This window comes from Cygnus olor, chromosome 27 (assembly GCF_009769625.2).
Source record: "Cygnus olor isolate bCygOlo1 chromosome 27, bCygOlo1.pri.v2, whole genome shotgun sequence".
NCBI lineage: Eukaryota > Metazoa > Chordata > Aves > Anseriformes > Anatidae > Cygnus > Cygnus olor.
In genome coordinates, this window is record NC_049195.1 from 3,019,511 (window position 1) to 3,047,254 (window position 27,744).

The 27,744-nt window shown below is 41.6% G+C and overlaps 1 protein-coding gene across 2 annotated transcripts in view; it reads right to left on the minus strand.

The window, feature by feature from the left end:
* Positions 1-27,744, minus strand: part of DOCK5 (dedicator of cytokinesis 5) — a 110,504-nt gene that overhangs the window by 52,731 nt on the left and 30,029 nt on the right. For both annotated transcript variants that reach the window (XM_040538166.1, XM_040538167.1), the window contains 5 exons: positions 10,504-10,587; positions 5,936-5,976; positions 4,852-4,907; positions 4,126-4,222; positions 45-193 (listed from right to left, as the gene is read on the minus strand). In XM_040538166.1, the coding sequence (XP_040394100.1) occupies positions 45-193; positions 4,126-4,222; positions 4,852-4,907; positions 5,936-5,976; positions 10,504-10,587 (427 nt within the window). The remainder of the gene's footprint in view (positions 1-44; positions 194-4,125; positions 4,223-4,851; positions 4,908-5,935; positions 5,977-10,503; positions 10,588-27,744) is intronic.

Consider the following 27,744-nt stretch of genomic DNA (forward strand, 5'->3'; position numbering starts at 1 on the left):
ATGTGGGATTCTCTCCTGCCCCTGGGACATAGTTTGGAGTTTACCTGTTACCGTAGTCAATTTTAGCAGTGACTTTCTTCTTGAGTTCAGCCAGTTCATCTTTGGGAAGAGTCCCAGACAGGATCTGCGACCTCCATTCTATCAGACTGTAAGTCATTTGCTGGACGTGACGGAACTGTGTTGTCTTGTTATCCTACAGAAAACAAGGGACAATTTCAACCTAGTGATAGCCTGAAAACTATGAGGTCAGTAAGCTTCCTGAAAGGTACTTGACCAAATCCACACAAGTTGCATTTAACTAAAAATATCTGAGAAAGAGGCACCGTATGACAATACAAGATTAGACCATGGAGAAAATTCTCCAGCACTTTGCACTGCCAAGGTTTAAGTGTCTTAAGATTTAGGGTCTGCCACTCAGAATGTGTGATGTTGTGTGACGTTTTTATGCATGTCCCGTTTGTTTTGCTTGTTTAGATAGTAAGACTCTTTAAAGCAAACACTTCATTTGCTTTTGAAAGTCTAAAGGTGATACCAAAACATAACTACTTATGACACTGATGTCCACATAAGCTTTTTCTTCACACCTATCCCTCCTACAGCTCTCACCAGCCAAAATAACTCTTCAACCTATTTGGTACACATGAAAAAGATCTCATCACCAAAATACAACATGAAAAACCTGATTAATCCAAATTCTGCCTCCACCACTGTTTACAGTGCTAGCAACTATGTCGTAAAACCAGAATGCTAAGGGAGCTGAGTCCATGGATGCATTTTCATGGCTGCCTGCTCCTTATCCTGTCCCGACAGGCACTCAAAATCCATTACAGTGAAAAAAAAAAAAAAAAAAAAGGAATGGTAACAAAATGCAGCAATATTCGGGATACATTTCCCTGCCAGTATGCATGTAATATTTCAAGGTCCACGCTCTACCTACTGGTAACTCACACCTGGATTGCCATGTCCATGCCTGACCTCCAGAGAGGAGTTCATGGAAATCAGAGCAGCTCTGTGGAAACACAATCATCTTCCTGGCTGGTGCCTATCAGTAAATAAGGCTGAAGCTTGTCTGCTCTTCAGAGCACTCGTTTTTGTTTATATTTGCATAGACCTTAGCGCAACCCGGGCCTGACTCACTCCATGCTCTCAAGCACTAACCCAGGCAAAATGGTAACAGAGGTTTCTCAAAGTTCACTTTTATCAGTCCGACAGGAGCTGTTTAGAACCCACCAGGCCAAGGATCATCCAAACATGCAATTAAAAGATAATGTGGCTGAAGGAAGCTTCCCAGACACCACCTGCCTCATCTACCCCGGTACTCGCTCCACTCTGCTGCAGTCACTGCATTTTCATCTTTTGCTATGGATTCAGCATCTGTAATTACAAAGCACTGACTGAGCAGGACATCAAAACCTGCTTTGTTAAAGAGCTTCCTCCTCCCGTTTCTACTGTTATCATCTCTAATTAAATATTTTTTATGCTCTTAACTGGTTCCGCCCTAATAAAATTAGTCATACCTGTACATCTCTTTCACAGAGCCCCAGATTCCAAGGCTGACACTGCAATTAGGAAGTGGATAGCTATGCAGTAAGCCACCATACTTGCAGCTGTACCTGCTTAGGTAAGTAAGTAAGCCTTAAAAAGTGTCAGCTGTAAGATTCAAGAAGGAATTCGGGCCTCATCCTTGTTTTATCTCTGCATGGTTAGCCAGTTACTACAACTGTCTTATGTTGAGAGTCAAGCGCAGTTCATTTTCAGAGGGAAAGTGCCATAGTTTTGATCATCTGGGAAAAAGTGTATGGTTATGCAACTCCAAAATGTTTTTTTTTATTATTTTTTTGTGGCTACATCCCACCCAACAGCTAGTGGGAATTGGTCAACTGTATATTGCTGCTTCATCCAGGTGGCAGCTGACTGATGTCACTTAGCTGTATCAGGGCTGTTAATGTTTAACCACAAGCCCCAACTGCTCCCACACGGCAGAACGAGGGGCTCACCTCAGTTACAGCCCCGTTCTGGTCCCTGCAAAGAACAGGAATGATAAGAACTACTCATCATTCGCCCCTTGAGAATATAAATGTAAAGGGAGCTATAAATAGCCATCTTCCTTCAGTTTGGGCCCATGTCAAGGGGTTGGCGGAAGCTAGATGAGCCTATAGTTGATACAAGGCAGATATTGCTGACATATTTAGTAAACAAAGGCAAAAATAAATGTACTCTTAACCTGAGTTAAAAAGGGAAGAAAACTTGGGTTAGCTTTCAGGGAAATTCAGAGCATATCTTAATTTGGCATGAGCTAACCCTGAGTTATCTCTGCACCTGTTTACATTAGCTAACTCCCATTAACCAGCCCAAGTTAAAAACCCCTGCCCATTTTCGTATTTATTTTGCAGTGGAGGTATACCCCCTGGTACAATGTCTGCTGCAAAGCACAGAAATTAAAGTGAAATGAAATGCTGCCAAATAAAGAAATCCTCTGTATTTCCCTTCTCTCCTCAAATATCTCCTTCCTCCTTTGTTATTTTTTTCTTTTAATACATACTGCAGGGGGAAAATAAAATAAACTCAAATCCATTTCAAACCACAACATTTTCCAGGACTATTTTAAGAGTGATGTTGGTTAAGCACAGGAACATGAAAGACTTCTGCTCTTAAAAAAACAGATTCTGAGGCTATGATCTTAAAGTTATTCAGCAAAAAAAAAAAATAATCAGGAATAAAACTCTCTTTTCACACAGTAATAACGTCACATACGGTTTCTCATTAAGTTACGAGGGTGGAACAAATTTTTGTGGTCTTGTGGCTCACAAACAAAATGTACTTGTGGCCCCGTGAAATTTTCAATAGCAAAACTTGCTCTGGATAAACTGAATTGTTAGAGCTAATTTAAAACAATTCTCTCATCTTAATTAAAGTCTCAGGGCACATACTACTCCGCAGGCTGAACACGTTACTGACCAAAGAGAAATCTCTTGGCTCTTCTGAACATGCATTAATAATCACCTTTAAAAGAAGGCAATTCATTGTGAATTCCAGCTGTGCTTCTTTGAGCAAGAACTTCACCAACTTTAGCAAAACTACTGAATCTGTGCATTACCTTGAGCTGACTTTTCTGGAGTAACTTTGTCAAGTGTCTTTGTCATTCTTTCTACTGAGAATGACACATATTGTGGGACTTTGGTCAGTCAAATGTCCCACCAACACCCCCAGCCCTAGCTCTCTTCCTCTCCTTTGCCTACCTGACCTGTACATGCACTCGGGGGTGAGGCTCAGGCATTCCATTAAATATCTACACGATGTCCAGAAACACAGGGTTCACCCTTGTTAAATGTTTTGTTAAAACATCATGGTTTCTCGCACAACTTCACCGAGATCTCCTGCCCTCATACAGGAGGGATGTGAAGCAGGAAGCCTCACTGTACAGCAAACTGAGTCACACTCACAACCCCAACCAGCTGACATGATGCTGAGTGTGACTTGTGCCAGCTGATGCTGAGAGTCAAGTCTTCAGCAGTGCTCTATCATCACAAATTATTCAAGTTCAGCGAACACTCTGTGGCACGGACTAAACTGCCACTCTGTCTGTGCTCGCACATTTGTTTAGAGGAGAGCAGAACTTTTTTAGCCCCTTGTGAGGTCAGTTTTACAAGAATGATAGTTCTTCAGTTCTGCATCAGGTTCTGTCTAGAGATCTTAAAGTGCTCTGCAAAAGGCCCAGGTCTCATCTCATCTGACATCATTTAATATCTTGTTCATTTTATTTGCCAGACAATTGAAACAAGCAATAATTACAGGACAGAGTACAGCGAAGCATGAGACAGTTATCTTCTTAATAACTGAAGATAATCCTGCTTCTGCATACGCTCCAGACTGCTGCTGAATCCCCCCCGCCCCAGCAACATGGGGTTTGAAACACAGCAGATCTAAGTCTCTTATCAGCATAACTGGACTCTGGAAACTCCCATTCTTAAAAGCCTTACCGTTTGCAATGTACACACACATTCTGGCTGCACAGAAGGAAATAAGAGCCTTTAAAAGACTTCCACACTGTTTGCATTTCAACCTGAATGGAGTAGCCCTTCTCTCACTTCCTTTGCTAAATATCAACCACTGAAGCAAGCTTACCACGTACAACTTGTGCCAGATAACTGCCCATTCCCTCAGGGTGGAAGTCAGCTCTTGCCCAAGGGGCAGTTCACCTGGAATCACCGTCTCATGTTGTCTAAAGTAAAAAAGAGAAAATAGAAAAAGGGCATTATACTCAAGATCGAAACCTTATACTCAAGATCAAATCCTAAATGGACAAAAATTAAGTTCTGAATAATCACCCTGGTAACTCAGCCACAGTTATTTAATAAATAATAATTAAAAAAAAAGTACTTTCTAAAGTCTCTTTCTATTGCAGCTGCTTTTTCCCCTCACACCATAATGACCACAGAATCCACTGTAAGAATCAAATGAGGAATCATTTCCTAAAATGTTTTCCAAGGCAGGAAGGAATCCACACTCCTGCTGGCTACTTGGCTGTGACCAGCAATGTGTTATGATTCGCAGGACTCCTCAGAGATCTCAACGTAACTTGACTGACCTGCCTTGCTACTAACTCGTCTAGCAGACCTTTCTTATTTTTGCAAGTAGTATTCTCTTGCATCTATGCCTACAACTGTTTTGGGGTGTACAAAGGAGAAGGTATGCAGCTCCAGAAGTCCAGCACAGGTATCTCCTGCTGCACATACAGACCAGACGCACTCACTACAATAACCACAAAGTTTTTTCATTTATCTTTTAAATGAAACAGATTCCATCATTGGTTTTGCTACCAATGACACATCTCAAGAAGATCAAACCTACCCTCGGTCCTTCACGGTTGCCTCCTTTAAATGGATATATGTTTCTGGGAAAATGCCCTAAAATAAATAAATAGAATGAGTAAATAAATAAATTGCACTAGAGCATATGACATAACAAAAGTGCATTCAACAAAAAAACAGGAGAAGGAGGGTAAGAGCATGATCAGCAGAACAGTGACTGTGACTGATGTTACTGTTTACCCACAACACAAGTGTGTTTGGTCAGCTAGTCAATGTATCACAGGAAAACAAAGTAAGAAGTGTCAGGTTGCACGTTTGAACACTATATTTGATGTTACTACATCTCAGAACTGAAATCCTTGCTTCACTATAATGACACTCACCTTCCTATACAAAACACTGTAAAATCTTGCAAACTATCAGTCACGCACCCTTGCTACAAAACATTTTTGGAGTCATTTGTCAAGATGCTGTGGACCCATGGTTCTCTAGAAAAGCTCACAACACATAACAGCATTTGTAAGAATTCAACAGTCCCAACTTTGCATTATTTAAGAGCAACAACCCTTCTAGGAATGCTGCAATCTTCTTCTATTTTCTTTTCATCCCCCTTTAGGCCTGAAAAATAGAGATTGTGAAGGATGTTACCACATGAGAGGTGGCAGGATTCCTACGGGAAACCAGATTTCCATGGAGTTTTCAGACTGGTTTCGCAAACCTCAAAAGGCCTGGCCGAGATCCATGCATGCATAATTTTTGGAATATTTTCCAAGTCAAATCAAAGCCCTAACCTCACCACTATATATAACTCATGTTGGATGTGTACAGGTCCAAGACTCTAATAAGAAGGCAATAAACTAGTGTATGCAGATATACAACAGCCAATTCCCGTAGTTCAAACGGCATTATGCATGCCTACATTGGAGAAGTACCCTGTTAATGGTTCTGAAACATTTAGCTCAAGGGCGTTTGTTTCTATCACTAAGGAAAAGGACATATTGATCAGGAGACCTGCATAGCATTAAGACAAGAGATACAGCGGGAGCGTAGCCAAATTGCAGCACTGCATGGGGTCTGGCAAGGTGTGAAATAAAAATTACAGTTACTGAGAAGTGAGGTCATACCTTCTTAGATTTATTTCGGAGTGTGTATCCTCGGTACCAGCCTGTCAAAGAGAAACAGAAGTATTTTTTTCCTCTCTCCAGCGATTAAGTACACATTGTCATTCCCACCACCATTCTACAGCATAAATCTGTTGATCTCGTTCATTTGGGTTACACTGATAGGGCTGAATATCAAAATCAGGCCGCTCTGTGCTACATGTTAAGAGTGACAATCCTTGTTCCATAAAGCTCACAAATTATCTGCACAGCACAGAATTACTACTCGGATCATCTGACAGATAAGCACAGAGGCAAATACAGACATGCACACACAACTACTGGCCGAAGATCATATAGCATGTATATGGCAAAGGGAAATACATTCAAGAATGCCAAGTCCAACTCCACTTCACCCCTTTTAAAGTCTTCTCTTCTATGAAGTTCATCTTCATCCAAATCATCACATAGATTGTGCTTGAGCTTTATATTATTTAGGTTCTTTAGACCGAGTCATAGAAAAAGAAAGCCTTCCTTCAAAGGAAAACTGAAAGAGAATGTTCTGTTAGATAAAGGAAAAAAAATCTGCTTGCCCTGGTACTGACATTGCTAGATCTTGTCAAGATAATATTGAGAAGCAAAGTATAAAATACAAAGCCTGCACTGCGATCCCCCAGACTCAGAAGCACATGCCTCTTTCAGAGTCCACGACTCTCTTCAGCACCTGGGGTTAAACCACTATTTTGATATCAAAGTCACTGAAATGCAACTGTGTGAAAGAACTGCTGTATTTCCTTCTCCTGCCCTCAAGCAAGCCTTGCTTAATGAGTAGACAGAAGAGAAGCATTGCTGTGAGAAAGTCGCTTGGCTCTTCTTCCGCTGTCTCCAAGCTATAGGAGGCAAAGGGCTTTTTCCTCTCCACCCTCACTTTCGTCATTTGTCTCGGCTGTGTCAGAGCTGTGCATGATCAAGGACTGTTGCCTCTGGGTGCCTGTTCCTCGCCCTCTCCAACAGTCTCCAATCACCTTCGGTCCTCTGGAAATAACAACACTAAACATTTCAGAAGGATCTGTTCCTTTTTAAATGCTGACGTGCAGCCAGAAGGTGCCTTGTGCGGCCCTGGAGTAAGGATGCAGACCTGCACCAACTCAGCCCCTACAAACACTCTTCCAAAAGTCTCTGCAGCCCCAGGTCTCGGTTAGCCGCGCTCCCAGAGCACCACTTTTTGACTCCTCTCCTGAAGGTCCCTGCATGAAAACAGCAACCCTGCTTCTCAGTGAACATAAAGGGTATAGATTATGATCCACACTGCATGGATGATGTTCAGAGCTATCAAACAGACATTACCGATCCCAGACGATTATGTTCTGACTAGCAGAGGGAGCATCAAGAAGGCAAAGAGATTGAAGACAATAATCAAGCAGAGAATAGAGGAAGGAAGGACTTTATTTATTTATAATAACAACATTTCTATATTTCAGCCAAGAAGGTTCCATGAAGAGCCATGGATCTGAGAGCTATCACCCATAAATTACAGTTTAGGGGGGTGTTGGATTTGTTTTTTAAAAACACACACTTGGCCCCCTTCTCTAGCAATAATGAGATGATGAGTCAATCATAATCCCCAATATTCCAGTAGTAAATCAGGAGGAAAGAAGAAATTCCTTTCCTTCCACGGGATGAAGGTTATACATTGATCATGGACCAATGGGTAACATGCTGGATTAGGGATGAGTAGATTTAGATTCTATTTTTAGCTATGTGGTAATTGAATGGTGTAGGACAAGTTATTTGTTTACAGAAAAACACCTGCCTATAACTTCAGAGGAATGACTGACTACTTAAGAGTTTCTCTTGACTATTTTCTCTAAGCAGAGATGTGCTAAAATGAGAAAAACTTTCCAGTTGAAGATTGCATTGCAAATTTCAGCTACTACCACGGTCTCTTAGCTGAAGTCTCACTAAAAAGCAAGGATAGCAGACTGACTCTTGCAAAGAAACACCATAAAGACTTTTTGTTGTTGTGTTAAAAGGAACACAGGTCCTCAGTTTTACCCTTCATTAAATGTTTTTATGCAATATGCAAAAAAAAAAAAAAAAAAAAAAAAAAAAACCAGGAAATTTGAAAAAAAAATTTCAAATTAAAGTAGTTTAGACAACTACATGTTATACACAGTGATGCAGTTACAGAGACTGCCCCAGCTCACGTGCTTAACTACAACGTTTTTGATCCTTTTCCATGGTACCGTCCCACCTCTCAGGACCACAACGTACACCACTGCACTGTACTGAAATAAAGCAAGGGATGGCTTCATTTACTTACAGCAGTCAGCGGAATTATAAAGACTCAAACTAGGAACAAATTCAATGCAAACTTATTTGCATCGGGAGAAGAATCTGGTCTGAATCCCAGTGTGTGGGCACACATTCCTTCTATCCACAATGTGGCCATTTCCCACAGCTTGCAAAAAATAATAACACATATTGCAGATTAGAGATGATTCCCCTGAACAGAAACGTATCCTCCCCAGCTCACCACTCAAGGACAGATCCCCACAGAGAGAATGTAATGCCTGCACTGAAGAATTCTTCAAAATTCTGGAGGCAGCAAGTTTCCTTTAACTCTTGGATTTTGCAGCATATGCTCAATCTTGCCAATATTTGGCAAACAACTGGATAAGTGGTATTTATCTTATTATCAAGTGGAAAAAGTCATTCTGTATAAAGACCTTATGCCCTTCAGCAATCAGACAGCCAACCAGAGAAAGAAGGGAAAGAATAGCTTGCTTTGCAGTTTACAAATATCAAGAGTATCAAGACCAAGACACCTAGGTACAAGTATTTTTGTTTTAAAGGAAGGTTAGTCTAAGAAAACTGATATCCTCCACAACTTCACATGTATAAATATACTGTGCTGTTTCAAAGCCCACTTGAAGCCCAAATAAGACATTGCAAGAATCAGAGTTTTTAAGATTAATTATATTTATGGGAAGCAAGACTAGATCCACAACAGTTACCATCTCAGAGATATCTACACCTTTTCCTTTGGATTCACAAATGTCTGGCCCAAATTTTTGGCTTGTATTTCCAGGAAAACTTCTTAGCTGCACTGTGTTAATTCCTAGGTCCTCAGTCACAAACTAGGATGTACACTGACGGCTCGGCGTATGAAAACAACCAAAATGCATTTGCTTTCCCAAACAATTTACAAATCAGTCCTCTCAGGCTGAAGTTCCAAAGTGAGACATTTCAGGTAATAAAAAGGAATGCCACTGGGGTATTCATTTTGTGTTCTTGACTGTCACTCTGTTACAAACAGCTGACTGCTACCAGTGAGTGGGACTGAACAAAAAACTTGCCGTAAAAATACATAAAATACTCCAACATTTTCGAATGTATGCAACGCATACTCTTCATAAAGACAGTTTTTATCACTGACAAAAACAGCTCATTAATTAGTTGCATTACACACTAATCCCCCCCCTCCAAAAAAAACACCCAAACAACACAACACTCCCCGCTATCACACACATCAGTGTGAAAACACACATCAGCAACATAATCTGCTTTGACATGTAGGTACCGGCTGGCTGTTTCCAGTGTCAAGGTCAAAGAGGAATGGAAAGAGAACAATTGGCTAAGAACAAATTGCTAAACAAGCAGCGTGCCGTTCCCAGCAGAGATACTGAAGAGACTTTGTACACCGAGTCTCTTTCAAACTGATGCTGCTTGTGAAAATGATTGCATTTATATTTTGGAGAGAGCATTTAGGTTTTGGAGAGCATAGACACAACCTTCCAAATGAACTAGGGATAGATAGGTACAATCTTTAAAATAATTACAAGGCTGTGCTCCATTCCCGATATTGAAATCCTCATTAAACAGTCTAGTTTAATAAGTAGGTAAGAAACATGAACAAGTATCATTTTCATCTTGTATAAAGAAGTAATTTTGTTTTCCTTTCTGCATGATGTTTTACATTAAGGTACACGTTATGAAAAACTTTACTGGACAGTATTAGGAGAGAGAGTCTAAAAAGCACAAAGAAGCTCCATCACTGGTGTCTTTTAAAAGCATATCATGCCAGTTTTTGATATTACCACTTAATCCAGCATTACTTTTAAACAATTAGACCTGCCCCCTCCTTTTCTTTCAACCACAGCCTCCCTTGTCTCAGATCAAAGAACTAATTCAAACTAAAAGCTTTTCTTTTTATTCCTCCATCTGGATCAGTTCATTATTTGGCCTGCCACAAGGTTAACGTGTGGTGTGAAAAAAGGAATGAACAGCCAGAAGTAAAAGTGTTTCTTTCTCTAGCAGTGCTGCTTTGAGTTGCCAGTAAAATCTTACCTTGACAAACCTTTGCCAGGAACAGCATAGACATGACTGCTGCTTCCGTATTTCACATATTTTTGAACTTTTTAGAAAAAAAATCAGGTGTATGCAGCAAGCACGACACAGTAAACTTCGGTCATGGAATACTTATCAGAAATTGAAAATCTAAATCTGAACTTTACATTTTAAAAATTTTCATTTGCTATATTTACTTTCAAACACTACTGCAAGGTACTTGGAAGTGATCTGCAACCTACCTTCATACATCTCCAGAATGTGAACCGTATCACCAACTTGCAAGGAGAGCTCCACATCTTGGACAGCATCATAGTTGTAGATTGCTAGAAAGGAGGAAAAGGGAAAGAGAGAGTTGAACAACAATCACAAAAGCTGTGAGCTAATCAGATTTTGAGATCTAGTAACACACCACCTGTCAAAGGCAGAATGTGATTTTGGAAAAGTATGATAAAGTTACTTTTTCAGTGTATCATATGCAGGATAGCTTAGTATGTAGCATATCTATTTTCAGATTCCACCATCCGTTCCTGCAAGGATAAGACACATTATTCTCAGCAGCCGAAGTTATTCTTTTACCTCTAAGAACACAGACCCGTGACACCATAAGAAGCTCCAACTTCACACTTTACTGACAGCCTGCCTGGCAAAGGTCACTACTACCCCGGGCAGAGGCTATGGATCAATTAGATAACTGCCTTTTTTATTAGTGTTTCACAGGGCTGACTATACCACAGCACTCACAAGAACAGGCAAAACAATATCAATTTTCTGCGATAAGAAAAACTCCACTATTCTGTACCAAGTGCCTCAGACGGTTTGCTACTGAAGGCTCTTCCCAGCCACCAACCAAACTTAGCACGAAAACTTGAGATTCTCCACAAATTTAATCCCTAAAGCTAATCTGAACGCTTATCGGATTTCCAGTTGGAATAGGATTAAGTCCAGAAGCCCATACTTGTAAACTGCCCGGTCCCTGCAACTTTCCTGGGATGCAGAGCCCTCCTCAGAGCTGCCTGGCAAGATGAGACAGCTCACTTTGAATTTGCTTTCAAAACAATGCAAGTACAAAGCTACCTAAAGCAGCCAGGAATGGTTCAATGCTATGGTTCTACGAATTGATAAGTAAGTCAGAATAGAGCACTCCTTTACCAAAATGAGATGATCTTAGTTAGTTAGTTAACTCTGCTGTAAGTAAGGATGATAAAATCCACATATTAAATGTAGCAATGTGACCTTCTCATATAGAAATACCGTATTTATGTCTCTAAAAAGCATTTTCCCAAGAAAACATATTAGTGAAGTAAGCACAATGTTTATATTTAACAAGGCAAATAAATCAGGCACGCTTTTTCAGAGGGCTTTGGGAAAATTCTTCAGCGGGTTTGTATTTGAAGAACGCTCTGAAAATTAAATATAAAAACTCGAGCTCCTGTGTCAGGAAATTCACATCAAATGCCTATCGTTTCCGTCAAGATGAGGTATATCGCCTCCTGGCAAGGATCCAGTGCAAACAAATGACTGTGGCTTACCACACCGGAAATTATCTCACATATACTAACTTTCTTGAAAATATTGTAACTATAAATAATCCAGCAGAGGCTGGCAGGCTGTGTCAATTCCCTGCAGTATCTGCAGTAACCCCTGATCGCTAACAGACACTTATTTTCTTAAGCTGCAGGGGCAGTGCATGTCCGCCGTGGCCCTAATTCATGCCTGCTGTGACTTCCAGTGCCTGCAGAGACCCACACGGGGTACGTGTGCAATTATTGCACTGTTTTTAAGGGGGTTACAGGGATGTTACCGGGCTTTTACGGCACTGCTTCAACATCCTGTATATATTCTTCAACATCCAACTATAGTGTATTAAGCTAAGATACTCAAAACTGACTGGTGAGCTGGACAGTCGGCTCAGACACTGTAAACACCCCTAGAGTGAAAAAATTCCATTGATATTTTTGCAGAAAAACTTGTATAATGTTTATGGGAGAAGCCAAACACGACCGCACAAACCAGAGCATTCCGCTGAGAAGCGCTGCGTATTGCCAGGCACCGGGAGCATTAATCTGGGAGAAGAACCGGTTAATGTTGGATTTGAGTCAGTTAAAAAGAAACCATTCTGCTGGATACAGCAAATAATTCCGCCAGGATCTGCAGAGGTCAGCAGAAAAGTGCAGCGCCCAGCCCAAAGGAAAGCAAACTCCCCGCGGCCATGCCTCCTGCTGCAGTAAACCTGCCAAATCCCTAAGTTAAGCGGGGACATTGCGAGCCACTGCTCAGATAGGGCAGCCCCAAATCTCCCCTAGGTGTAGCAGGAAGGGCTGTGGATCAATAAAACCATGCAGGCTTCCTTTTGAGCATGGGGACACAGCCCAGGAGGTGTCACTCCCTGGGTGAAGCCAAGCACCGAGCAGCGTGCGGATGGACACGACTAATCCCATCGCCCTGTAGACTTAAGAGATTTAAACCGCAGCATCTTAGCCAGTTCCCAGCTTGGCTGATTACATTCTGGCTTCGGAAGTTTCCTCCCGTGGTTGCAGGCTCACTGCTTTATTTGCTGCCTTCAAATGATTTTTCAGGGATGGGCTCGATGTGAGGAAGAGCAGCCTTGTGGGAATGCACTTGCGCTTACCCCTGTAGGGATTCCTACACAGAATTTCTAGATGCCTTGGGTTTCTCTGGGACAAACAGACATTATATAAACACAAGCCTGTATTTTTCCATAGAATTGCTGCTTTAGCTTCGGACAAAAGCAGTTTGAGCAGCACCAAGCACCCAACAGAAAGGTGGGCGGGCATCAGACGAGCCTTTCTTCGGAGAGCACAGGCAGCTCTTTCAAAAGCCAAGAGCACAACAGCCACGAGAAGAGGGAGAACTAAATGCAGCTCCCTTCCCCTCCAAAAGCACAACAGCCCCAAGAGAAACAAGTAACTACTGCAGCTCCCTTTTCTCCCCCCTGCTTTACAGGGAAGATATCTCATCCCAAAATGCAGCATTTACAAGCTGAAGGAACACGCTTCTGCCACCGTACATCAAAGGCAGGCAAGATTTGTAATATCTTGCTTTGCTAGATTGCGTTAAGCAAGAACAGAGGGCCACTGTATATAAAGTCTCCTAACCAACGCTTATGTGCAAGGTTATAAAAGACAAATTGCTGGCATATTTTCCCTGGGAGCTCTGCTGTTTGCAACCGATGCTTCCTGCTGCTTCGAGTCAGCCCTGTCTGAAACTGTCCGTCCGCAGTTATTTGAACTGTTTAGCCTCTTTTTCATCATGTGTATTTAATCTGACCTCCTTCCAACTTAAAAGGAAAAGGAAGCCGCACACAACAAGCATGGTCACGGCACGAAAAAATAAAAATCCTTCCTATGAAAACCTGACAGTGCTGCAAGGAGGGAAGAAGAAAAAAAAATAAATAAATACTTCTGCCCCAGAATTTGTAGGAATATGTGAAGTTAAGTCTCTTCCCTTCAAGTTAAACTTCCATTGAGATTTTGTCCTTTGAAATTCACTTTAGAACAGCCTTTCTGTTCCTTTTGTTGCCCTGAATGAAAAGCAGCACTGAAGTCTAATACATTTATTCTGAACAAAGAAGCAGAGAAGAAAACCCCGATCCTTAAGAGATACTGGGTTTGTTTTAACGAACTTATTCTTCAAGCATAACTACAGGCAACGTGTTGTATTATTTAATTTGCGTGAAGGAGGCTCCCCAGTTTGTTTAGCAGAAAGTAGGATTAGGAAATATTTTCTTCGGCTGTGCATTCAGCCTGAGCGCTTCACCGGCAGGGAAGGTCAGCAAAGTAAACACTGGAGGTGGTTTGAAGAGGGCAACAGATAACTTTATGGCCGATGACAGCAGCCAGAGTTACGTAGGTGAAGATAAGAAGCAATTTTCATGCTGCAGGGCAGAAGGCGACTCCTCAAAACAGATCCGGAGGAACTCCCCAGGCATTGCACAACTGGGTGAGCAAGGGGGATGTCAGGGGGTGCACGGCTCGGTCTGAAGCATCACCCAACAGTCATCACCAGGAGCAAGGACTGCATGTGGGGCAAAGGACACCTCTGGGGCAGCCTGGGCTTTCCAGGGAGCTGAACAATAGCTAGCAGTGAGCTGGACGCTTCTGAGAAGGCAGAGTTGGATGCAGGCTGGCACAGGGCAGGGTTCTAATGGGATGAGCAGGTTTCGTTGTCAATCTCCAACTGTACGAAAGGACAAGATTAATCACAGCACATTCCTGATTCGCCAGAGGTCTGTCAGCAACAAACTGGGCCTGACCTGGCTTTTAGTGAAAGCAGTGGGAGTTCTGGCAAATATATCAACAAAACCAGGCTTATTCCTTCCCGTCCTATTAGCACCATTCATTTGGGAGGAAGGTGACAGTGCCGTCAGCTCCAGTGCCACGTGTATTGGCTCTTCAGAGTGCAGCTGAATACATCCCTGGACAAGTGACCTCCTGCACTAATGCAGCACCTTTCACATAACAGTACTGACACACATTAGAGAGGTACTGATTGTTCTCTCTTACATGCAGGGAAATTGGAGGCAGAAGCACTGAACAGCACATAAGACTTCATCTGCAGCACACTCAGACGAAACCCAAACACTAATTCCTTGAGCCATTTTAGCCATAAGATCGTAACTCATTTTCAAGACAGCTCTAAAAGGGAAGCTTAGCTAAAACGTCTGAAACTAAAATGAACGAGGCAGAAACTGTCACCTACCATTTTGCGTCTAATTCAAAGCAGAGTAACTTGCTTAAATGTATTTGAAATGTGGATTATTGGCCTGGAAAACACAGCCACTGCCAGATCCGCTATTTCTTACTGGGCTCAAAATAACCAGCCCTCCACCCATCACAGAGACACGATAACAGCTTCCAAATACCACGTCCCACTTCTCTGAAGTCTGCCCTCACCACTATCTGATAGGAGAGGGCTGCGCCTTGCTTCCTCCGAACAAAGAATCACATTCAGTGCTGCAGCAACAACCAGACTTCGTCTCATTACATCTTTCAAGCGAAGAGTCAAAAACTTCTGTACGGAAACAGAAGTATGTGCCTTTATGCTGCAACAGCCCTGTGTTAAGAAGTGGCATTTAGGCTGGACAGGCCCATTCGGAGAAGCCTGGTATGCTGTCTGCTGCCAAGACGTAACCAAAAAAACAGTGCCTTTATTTAAAAAACAAGGAACTGCCCAAGGAATTAATTCCTAATGGGAACAAAGGCTTTTTGATGTTTGAGCAAAAAACTTTCTTGTACTACCCAGGAATTTGTGTCTGAAAATTTCAAAACAGCGTAATTAAGATTTGTGTGGCAGATATCTTCAGAAAAAAAGCAAGTCGTGGTTCAACACTGGGAAACATACACGTCGTTATACAAAAAATGACCACTCCTGAAATGGCTGCGGCCGACATTCAGCCTCGATTCTGCATACTTCCAAGCAAATGCTCAGCATTTTGAATGTAAACCAGAATAGTGGCATTATTTGGATAGAAGGCCTAATTAACAGCCATTATTAGGCTTCAGAGTCAATCATCTGATGAGCTAGAAGTAGACCATGAATATCTTGTATACTTATTGTTTTGGGGTGACCTCTCACACAGGAGTACATTTGGGAGGATTTTTACTTAAAATCATTCAGAGTTATCTTAAAAATGAGCATTAAAAATGAACTGAGAAGTCAGATAATCTGCCTATGCATGAAAATACGGCATGGCCTTTCTAATTTGAATTCTATAACTGTCAGTTTTGGTGTTAATTCCTTCCTTCTGAGAACCGTGAGAATAGCAGAGGATTCACACTGTCCTCAACATGCTTCTAACACTGAAGAGTCCAGCCTAAGACTATGCCAATAACCAAATCCAAACAAGGATGGGAGCTGCTCACCTGCCAAGTGTGATTCCAGAAGCACAGCTGATAAAAAGCATGCTAAGATGTTTCAGATTTCCTCTGAATAACAGAGTATTATCCTGGAGATGGGACAGGCTAATAATCTAAGGTTTTTCAGTCTGCCCTGCACAAATGCTCTGATTGCCAGATTTGGGATTGGGAAAGATTTCCTCTTCAGTCCCACTACCACCAACATTTGGATATTCCTGTCCCTCTCCATCACAGCCTGTGGATCATACGCCAGGATCAATGGTTTAATCTCTCAAAGCCTGGATTGCTTTAGAGAAACCCAACTTAACGACCTCACCCATGGGAAAAGGGACGGCTTCACAAGCATTACACAAATGTTCCAACTAGATGATCTAATGGTCTCTTATGGCTTTGCACTCTACCAACGAAAACCACAGTCAGTTCCACAACAATGCTCTGCATCAAGCAGCAGACCCAATGACAAATTACCCCATACTTTAATTAGAGATTCTTAGGAGATTCGGATCAGGCTAGCTGAGATGATTCAGAACTGTTGAAGCAAAAGACATACTGATTATAAAGGAAAAAGAAATAATCTCCATCTTTTCATGCCTACAGAATTCCCATTAGTCATCTTCCCTTCAATTATTTATTGCAAAGCGTTTACACCACAGTGGTTGCTGCCTGAAAATAAAGGAGATTCTGTTCCCACGGTACATCTATCCTGCAATAAAAGATAGAGATATACATCCTAAACATAATGTTAATATTGATACCAGTAATATCATCTCAATATAAACTGCTCTGCCTCTTCGTAAGCATGCCTGGGGTAGAACTAGCCAAACTGCAGCTGCTTCATTGATCTGAGCCACACAGATACCCCAGTTAAGCTGACAAGACTGCACAGTAAGTTTTCCTGATGACCAGTGACTCTTCTGGGCTTACTTTTGTATCAGTGGCTAGCAGAGTAAGGCTACAGAGTGTTGGTTATTGCATTATGACACACTAAACCGGTATGTGTATGGGCAGACACAACACTTGGAGAAGTCTTGAAATCTCTCCCATTTTGCCACGAAGAGCATATTTTATAGTAGTCCCACATTTTGCCTGGACAAAAGAAATTTGAAGTCTTAGCCTCTCTTGCTGCTTCCTCCTCAAACTAGGCCATGGAAGTCAACAGCACAGAAAACCTACAGTAGGAAACCCACCAGAAACCAAGCCTATCCAAACACACTTGGGCATTCACGTAGACATATATCTGCTGTTTTTACATGTGTAGTCATTTTCTAAACTATCTTCCTGAAAACATGTACCAGAATAATGCACAACAGTCACAGTACATAATAGTAAGTATGCATTTTAATTTATATATAGGTAATACACACAAATTGTTAGCTGTGTAATTTTCTTCACCAGGCTCTCTACTTCCTTTTGTTATTTTCACTCTAAAGAGCCCTTAGGGGCTTTAAGCTCAGATAAAGAATTAATCTACATTAGCTGTCTCAGCTTATGTCTGGAGTAAGAGGGAATGCTGTGAGCCAATGGAGGAATAAATCAGAACCAGTGTGGGAGCCAACTCCTACACTACAGACAACGTATCCCAGTGCTTGATTTATCAAAATGAATTTCCTTCTACACCTACAATTCTAGCCTCCTTGGAACATCATGAAATATCCCCTTTTGCAGATAGAAAAAAAGACAAAGAAAATAGCCTGGCCTCTCTCTTCTTGAAGATTCACACTTCTGTGAACATTTTTCAGGCTGCCTTGATCCATCTTCTTTCTACAACCATTTAAGGCTGCCTGCAAGCTTACCTAAACTGTACTTAAGAGGAATGCCCTTGGCTTTGTTCTTGTTGCTCTACCAGCCTCCATCTACCTCCTGCAGTCAATAATGCTGCCCACCTAACAGCGTTCAAACATACAAAGGGAAGATAAAATCATGAAGCATTAATGTCAGTGTAACAGTTTTTAAGGCCGCAGTCTATTCCAGGTCTGGCTGAATTAAACCAAACAACATGCAATAGCATGTCAGCGTTCAAGTGGAATGAACACACGCGGGAGCAGCCAATCTGGCACTCACGTGCTACAAGCAGCTTCTGAGTCCATAAAGATGACAACGCACTGCTTGTTGGTTCTGGAAGGTGCTCCTTGACTTCATGGTTCACAGTCCAGCTGCCAGAAGATCTTGCTGTTTAATTGAGCCAACCTTCCTTTAGTTGATAAAGGAGAAAAGCCACCAGTGACACTAAGCTGCCATTCGGAGTGGTACTCAATTCTGAGCAGTATGAAGCTGGCTCAGGGAAGGAAAGGTGCCACAACAGCTGCCAATGTTGTTATTACTACTGCAATCTGCGAGGTCTCAGACCCTGGTGCTATCAAAGCTGCATCTTTCACCAGCTCTAACTTCACGGAACACATCAATCTGGTGTGTTAATTATTTCATTCATTCACCACGACATACAACATTCAACTGCTTTGTGACAGTGACCTTCCCAATACACAGGACACAACACAAGACTGCTCCTTTTCATCTACTGGCGAGGCTACAGGAACTAGATACCATAATGACAGGTGACTTATAGATCTCGTTAGGTTAAAAGGTGCCTGATATTATTGTAAGGTGCGTATCTTCCACGCCTTGCAGGTTTATTTTACCTCTTTGAAATCTGAGCAGTAACACCTAGCCTGAAAGACTAGTATTTTCCCAAAGATATATTAAATCACAGCCTTGTCCTTTAGAGCTATGTTCTAACCTCAAAACACTTTCATCTGTCACATGATCACAGAATTCAACAGTTTTACCACTGGCTGTGTCTGAATCTGGTTTGTATGCAGGTTAGCCCACTGGTATCATGAGAATTTCAAAAAAAAAAAAAAAAAAACACCTAAAAATATTACGCATCTTCTCTGCACTTTCTATTTTGGAGAGACTTGGAAGAGAACAGGCACATTAACACTCTGGGTTATCTCCTACAGAACAGGGGTCAGTACCTACAGCCTTCTGAATACCGCAGTATTTCCAGTCCAGTGTTGACAACTGCACATACCTAGTATAGGGTTTCAATCCAGTTTTCACAAAAGTAACCTCTGATTTTGAATGTTTCCATTTTTATGGCCTGTGAAGAAACAGATGCTCACTTACAAGGCACATACGATCACTACTGAAGTTTATGAAGTCTGTCTGTAGTCACCCTTTCTTTTGTCTCCACTCCTGCAAACGTACTTTCTGTGCCTAAAATGAAATAGCACAAGAGCAACTTCTGAAACAAAATTTTCAAGCAGATTTGTAGAAACAAAAAACCAAACTAAAACAAAAAACCCACCAAAGCAGCCATCACTTGATAAATTGGACTACTCAGCTAATTTCCAACTTGAAAGTGTGTGGCACTTTCAAAAGAATTAAGTGAATTTGCCACTGGCTTTAAATTACTGTCCTAGATCTTACTGGGCAAAACATCAAAGGAAATAAAAAGAAAACTTGGAAATACTACTGTACAGAACTGAGTGTTACTATCTAATGAGTTTTCACTGTATGCATTACTTCCAGAGGGAGAGAGGGCAGAGAGATGAGAGGAGGTCTAATGAGTAAAACACTTGAGCACGGAGCCCAAGTGTGCCTACAGGCTAGTCTTCACCATCAAGTTCACCTGAGTTAAAACTTCAGCATCGTCTCCTGCTAGCATCACACCTACACGCAGCAACCCTGAACTCAAGCTGACAGACCCACAGGGAAAACACAGCTAAGGGATCCCATTCCACCATCTGCAAACCCAGCGCACCAGAAACACAGACACAAATTTGTGTACGAATGTTCCCAGGCATCCAATACTTTCCCCTTGCCATCGATGTGCTCAGAAAGAGACAGACGAGCTCTCCCACAATTTGCATGAGATGAATCCATAGCACAGCTTGGCCTACTCTGTTTCAGGAAACTCAAGATACGCTGCCAAAAGCTTCTCTGCTGCCAGCAGACAGCACCTCCGTGGAAACTCGCCCTTGAGATAACTCATCCAGGCAGGACTAACAGGAGTAGCATTTCTAATACGCATAACCAGAGGGACTTCAGTCGGCCTCTGGACCTTCAGTGCCTCCTATTCCATGTGGGCTTCGTAACGGATTGCTCTTCATAATGGATGTCTGTGGTTTCATTTTATTCCCGTACGTTAAACTCCACTTCTATGCAGCTTGAAGCACCCATTACACTGTCAGAGCACTGAAAATGTAAGTGCTGCAAGAGTAAGACCTCCGACACGTAAGCTAGGTACTCCGATAAATAAATAAATACAAACACACACACAAGCCCTCTTTCAGAACAAATAGGCCACTATTTATCTGTGACAGTTTGTAACAGCATTAGAACTATATAACTGAAGTTATAACCTGTTTTATTACCAGGGAGATCAAAGCACCACCCTTCCCAAGAACAAAAAATTATTACTACTGCCTTCGAATCTCAAGGAACTTTTTGCCCAGATTCAGCATTTTCCAGGCCGAGGCCCACTTTTATTGCAGCAACACCTCAAAAACTGAGTGCAAGAAGTGGCTAAAGACTCTCCACAGGACCGTCATGACTTTTTTTTAGACACATCCTGACAATGTGCCAGACGCCTATCTGAAAGCTTCAAGAGGCTGCCAGAGCAATTCATCCTCTGAACAATGCTCCCCCCTCTACTCCTGGGAGATCTTCCTAGGAGGTACAGTCTGTACTGTACCAAAAAGGCTTTTTTTTTTTTAATCATTTAAGCTGGAAACTTAAATTGTATTTGCAACTGGTCCAACCAGGACTCTAACACCCTCAGTCTTTGAAGCCAGCCGTGAATTGTCCACCTAGAAAGCTGTCCAGTAATTCCTATTTATGTTCCTGGCAAATGCGCCTAAATTCATGACATTATTTTAGGCATCCTACCATAAATTCAATGCACTGGACCTGAAAACACAGTTCTCATTTGGTAGCAAGGGGATAAATGCATATATGACTTGGGACTAAGATAGTTTTAAGCTTGGCCATGTTTGTGTCTTTACCATGTTAGCATGTAAAAGAAACTCTGACAAACTTTTGTTGTACATTTTTCCACTTTTTAATGACAGGGCGAGATTATTATACCTTTATTCTTTCTTGATCAATCTGTTATTGGTTGAAGTTTTCCCAGTTTCTAAACTTTCATTAGTAACTTCCATAGCTCCTAACTGCATTTGTGCTAGCAAATACAACCCCATGGCAAAAGAAGAACTACAGGAATGTGCAAGAGGCCAGTGTGAAATTCAGAACCAGTCGGCACAGCCGGTACTAGTGAAGTTGATATTTCCAGCCTGTTGACACCTCTGAACAATTAGGCTCATATCTAATTAACATGAGACACCTCAGCAGAAGCTCCAGAATGCAAGTAGCAGTTTTGGATGCTTCACAAGAGCTAAAGAGGCTTGACTGTTAAGAAGATGGAGTGAGACAGATCCTGAAAATCAAGACTGTCATGTCTCAAGCTCGATACCCAGAACTAAAGCAGCCAAAAGTCACAAGACACTTGCAGAAATATTGCTTCTACTTTGCAAAGTAAGAATAAGCCAAGGAATGGGTACAAGTCCTTTGCATGTCAGCAATGCCTTTTGAAGTCCAGAGGATTAGTTTCACAGGGAACTACTTAAGAAATAGAGTAAGCACAAAAAGCAAGGGAAGACAGACTCAAGCTAATACGGATTAGCAAAAAAAGAGAAAGGACTCTGGGAGCGATAAGTTGCACTGGGAACTTACACACCAAATAAACTTTAGACACAGCCAATAAATTGAGGAACTAAATTAAAAGAATAAATGCCACCATTAACTCAGGACAGAAAATATCATATATTGCTCTGAAGAGTCCAAACTTCTTGCTGTCAACAGCACCAAGGTTTTTACCTTTCCCTGTTGAAAGCTTTGTAGTTATTACCTTCAACATTAACTGGTAGACACAAATCGTAATAAAGCAAATGGAGGAAGAACACGAGTAGTTATGGAAAATGTGCATAGCACTAGAGAGGAAGACAGCTACTTCTACACTGGGACTGGGTTCACAGTAGCTTCTCTCTGTCCTGGTCAAAGAAGAGTTGGGAGGGCTCTAGATATTCTGGAAAACAAAAACAAACAAACAAACCAAACCCCTACTTTGCTCTGTAATTACAGTATCTCCCTGTATTGGTTCCACTACAAACTCTGTAGGTACATGAGAACTAAGAAGTTAACTTTATTTTCATTTTCTATCATGGAAAGAAAGGAGCAACAGGCTGCCTTTTGTTTTTACTGAGCCACAGTAAAGATCAGAAAACTAATTTTAGGAAACTGGTAAGGGAAACACTCCAGTCAAAGTACGAAAGTGCTGTTTAGCTTCTGTGGAGAGCGAATCCTAAGGCTATTACATTCTAGACTTCGGATTTATAACAACTGTTATTAGCAAACAGGTAAGGTTTGTCTTTTAATTCTTTCTTCACTTTAAATGCTGAAATCTAAACTCACTATCCTTATCACAGACTTAGGAAGGTTTGCCCAGAGCTAAAAACATCTATTACAAAGTATAACTAGGTATGGATTGTAGAGCTTTCCCACCTGTGCCTCCTTCCCTTTCATTACCACAACGCAGGCTATGACGGCGGTAAGCTTCAAGAAGCCAGAGTTGCTCGTAGCTGCAGAGCAGATTGCTGATTTATTCACTCTCTGGCTGCAAGCTGAAATCCAGCACTGCTTCTGTTTCTATGTAATTTAAAATAATGATTCCAAACACATTGAGATTTAATTGGCTGTCAGAAAGTAAACACAAATAAAACATGTATGGGGCCATGCAAAATTAAAAGAAACATTTAAGTCTCCCCCCTTACTTTTATTGTTTGATTTTATTGTTGCTCTTTTGCTGTCACAACAGGGTCTTCTGTGCTATGTGCTGTAAGTTTCAAAAAGACTAAGGCACTTGCAAAAATGAGTAATCCTATAGAAGACTAATAATGGGATGCATTATACTCTGCTGACATATAGAGAGCACCCATAAAACAGCTGGCAGGCTTGACCTAATGTTCTGCCATGATGATATGATCTGCAAATCTGAGCTGCTGCCGGCGAGACAATGGCTGTAACTCGAGAGACTAGCTGCAAATTTTGGCAGGCGGGGTTTCCACCCAACAACGCTTATCTGCCCTTAAAGTTACAACTGAGCAAATCTTGCCCATAATAACCTCTGTCAGCTCTTCGTTCCCAGACAGAAATAATTGGAAAGTTACAATCTGGTAACATGGATAGGAATGAAGAGAGAGAGCACAAGGATGCTGGAAACACAGGGATGGGAAGAGACCTTGCAGCAACCCAGCTACACTCACCATTTAACTGTACAGCTTCTGCACCTTTGACAAAGAAACGTGTCAGAAGAAAATAGTACAGCAAAGCATGCCTAAGCATGATTTGGGATCCATCTAAAAATTGGATAAGAAGCCACAACTGGAATTTTCCAAGGATGCGAATGAAATACAGCTTTCAACAGTCCCCGGTTTGGGGTGTTAACTCTGTCTGGCTCCCAGTTAAAATCCAGGTACAAAAGCCCCAGTCCATCGCTGCTCCAGGCACAGGTCCTTCCTTCCTGGTTCCAATGGCTACACACAGCGCTGCTCTTAAAATACCTCTCCCTAACATTTGCTCCCACACATAAATCCAGCCAGGCACAGCTCATCCTTATCACACACGCTTCATTTCCACTGTTACATCTTCGTTCAGTAATTCAGTTTCACCTCAAAGCCGCACGCTTCTTGTTTCTGTTACTCCATTACTGCCACTTCTCCGCATTCCTTTCTGTAAGGGGAAGGAGGGCCAGGAAGCAATCACTTCATCAGATCTTTTTTTTTTTTTTTGCTTTTTCATTCTTCAAGTGAAATGAGCAGTATCCAATAATTCTTTACACAAAAGAAAACACAAACAAGCAAACAAAAAAGCTAAGCAGCTGCACCAATACTTAAGAGGTACTTCTTAAGAGGTACTTCTCTCCATCCATTCCTGGAAAAAAGAGACTTTGTTCAGCTGTTCTGTTGTGAAAACTCAGAATTTCTATCAACCCTGACCAAAAATAAAAGTGAAAAAAGCATAAACATGCACACACAGGCACAAAAAATCTGGTAGATAGCTCAGGAGAGCTCCCACCCTGTGGTCTCCAGCACTGCCCCTCCCTCACAGCCTCTTCTAAATAAAGAATTTTCCACTTACTGGACACATGCACTCGGACTGCTCTTTTACCAATTTAGCACAGATGAAGTTCCTTTCAGAAACAAACAGAAGAGAAGAACAGGATGCACGTTTGTACAAACAAATTCTGAAGTACATGACAACTTTATTTTGTGTTGAGTGAAAGCCACTGGAAGACGGAGAGAGTGAGAATCTTGAATCTGAGAGCTTGCAAGAAAAAAGGTTAAGTGCACGTTTCAGAACAACTGGTCAGCAAAAAGCAGTGCAGTGTGCTTTTTGAATGAGGATGTATTAATGCAGTTGAAAGCATTATATAAAAACGGGAGATCCAAAATGAATCAAGATGCAATAAGACGTGACATGGCTTTTTCTTGCTCCCAATTCAGTCCTGACAGTATTTTGCACAAATTCAAGAGGGAAAGGTTAAATCACATAAAAAAAAAAAAAAAGGAAAAAAAAAAAGAAAAAAAAAAAAGAGGATGCTTAATAAGTTAACGTATTGACAAACCAGGTGCATAAAACCACTCAGTGCTTTTCTATACATAAACGTCTACTGAAGTGAAGTGAGTTTTAGGTTTTCCTTTTGAAATAAAAAAACGTGTTGCTGCCCACATGGCAATAAATGGGGCTTCAATCCAGCCTGAACTTATTGCTAACCGATTAGCTGACATCAAAATAAATCCACTTTAAACTGATGAAGAATATTCATGCAGGGTTTTGCATCAATTTAGGTAAATATATTATCATCGTCCCGTTCTCCCCCTTTTTAAGCAACATCTCACATAAAGGTAACCTGACGTGGTTCTAAATGTCTCGTTTGATATCCTAAAGCACGCTTTTCTGAAAAAAAGAAAAATTTACTTAATCTGGGCTACTCGTACAGCCAGGTATTCTCGCATCCAGATGCAGCCAGATTCTTGCATCCTTCTGGAGCCTGGTCAGGAAAGCAGCACACCAGAGTGCACTTAACGTTTCCAATTAGCAGCAGCCTGCAGGAAGGGGAGCACAAGGCAAGCAGCAAGTTGAAACAAATATGAAATTTGCTCTAATTTGACATGATGTACTGCTATCAGTGCTGTGAGCCTCCTTTGATCACAGACTGTATTTCGAGACAACTTTGCAGAAGATATATGAAGTCTGAACATGAAACCAAGACCTGATGGCCAAGCGTATCAGAAGTCATCACAAATCAAACCATTAGTAAGAAAATCTTATTCTGCAGCACTCTCTCTTCCTCTCTGATCTTTTGCATTTCTGCTCACATAAATCACGAATGTAGCTGCCAGGCACTGGTTTACATTTGAAAAATTACTGCCATTCCTAAGACATGACGCAGCTGATTGTAACTCAACCACCACATGGTATTTCAGCAGAGTAAATACTTCTTTGCGACAAGAATAGTCCTACGTGCTGGTCCCTCCAGCAGGGAAAAATATAATGGGTTTAAAAGGTCACCAATAACTATTAGGGGTAATTACCTGTCTGTTAAAAAAAATTAAAATCTATTCAACACCCCCCCAATAAAAGATGATAGATTGAAAACTCGGAGGCTGCTACTTGCCCCTGTAACAAATAGCTGCTCTTGGTAACATGGCCGAGGTATTTCAGCCCTAGCAAATAGCCCTGCTGCTTTTGGAACTGGATCAAAACAAGCCATCCCCTTTCAAACAGCCACCCGTGTATTTGCATAGCTGAAATACAACATGTAAATCCCTGGAATGGGATGTGAAGAGGCAGAGAAAGCTTGGGAATTAAAGCTGCCCAGAAGTTTCTCAACTTTTTTCTTTAAAAACGCACCAGACGAACCAAAATACTTTCCACTAAACTACTTGAAGTGCTTTGTTCAATCAGATTCCCTTGGACCCAACATTTTACGACACTTTCTACACAAAACATGACTGATTTTACCCTGAGTCTATAAAGATTACTAAGATACAAACAATTCATTGATATACCTCATTGACCAGTGAAGTTTTCTGGGCTCATAATAACATATGAAGTTATACATTTGACAATTTCGGAAGACCATAGGCAACAAATAATACCTTTGGTTTCTCCTGCTCCTTCCAAGCAGAACATGGCAATTTGTGGCTTTCGGTCTTTTGCTGCAAGCTCTAAGTTTGCTGTTGGGTTGAAGCACTTCGTGGTGTGTGGAGCAAATGCTCCATTACAGCCTTCAACTGCAGAGGCTCAGACACGACAACCTGCCCAGCCCTTTCCCAGTCCCAGCACACAAGCTCTATGAACAGCTGTTATCCCCAAACTCCAGGTAAATAGACATTTCAAGAGGTAACCACAGCAGTGCATCCAGGTGCAAGCCACCAATCCCACCCAAACACAAGCTGTTCTGGACCTCACCTCTCTAAGCTCTTTCAGTAGAACTCCAGTTAACTTCTCGTTGTGGGAGACCAGATTTGTGGATTGAAGGGTAGATGCATACACAAATCAACTACAGAACTGCAAATAAACACTTCTCATCCTGTTAGCTCACAGTCAAAGGTGACATAGAAAGCATGTGTACCTGACACATCATTACTGTCATCTGGAAACAGCTCCGGCTGAAAACCCAGCACTTTTTATTTCTGAACTGGTTTTGAGCTGGCTCAGTTCCCTGCCCTGGTTTACCACGCTGCCACTGCTGCTTTTTCAGAATGTTACTGCATGACGCAGCAACCAAAAAAAGGGGTCCAACTACTTTTTCTGATAGCAGCCTGGGTTTACACTGCAATGGAACATCTTATCAGGGGGACTGGACTAGATGATCTTTCAAGGTCCCTTCCAAACCCTAGCATTCTGTGACTCTGTGATCTTATCGTTCCACAGACTCCAGATTTCTCTCATACTTCATGCTGAAGCCAAGCACCAAGAGCACGGTCTTTTCCAGTCCACAAGGAACACTTACAGGTTAAGAGCAGATGATGACTGAAGAAAGAATTGCTTTTACAACTGAAGTGGAATACTTAAGGTAAAGTTAATGCAAGCCTGTATCACTGCCAGCAGAAACGAAAAAAAAAAAAAAAGAAAAAAAAAAGATTTAATTGTGGATTCCCTAAGTTAATCATTTTAAAACAAGCAGAAAATAAAAGTTAAAAGCTGCAGGGAGCCATTCAGGTATTCTTTCCTCCTCTGTAAACTCTTTTGACAGAAAAGAGTCTGCATGAAAGCCATTCTGCAAGTGCCAACTTCTTTTTGAGAAAAGCACTACTCCAAGAATAGGTTACTTCATTGAGTCTGGAGCAAAGACCGTCCAACTTCAGTATCTTTCCTTCCCAAACTAGAGGTGAGACATATTGCAAGGAAGCTTAGTGAGCCCCCAGTTGTTGCTTCAAAAGGCATGATGTTGCCCATCAGACGATCAGCAGCGGTTTTGTCCCTTTACAAGGCTCAAGGTTCCAAACTCACATCTGTTACTGGGTTGAAAATTCATTGGGA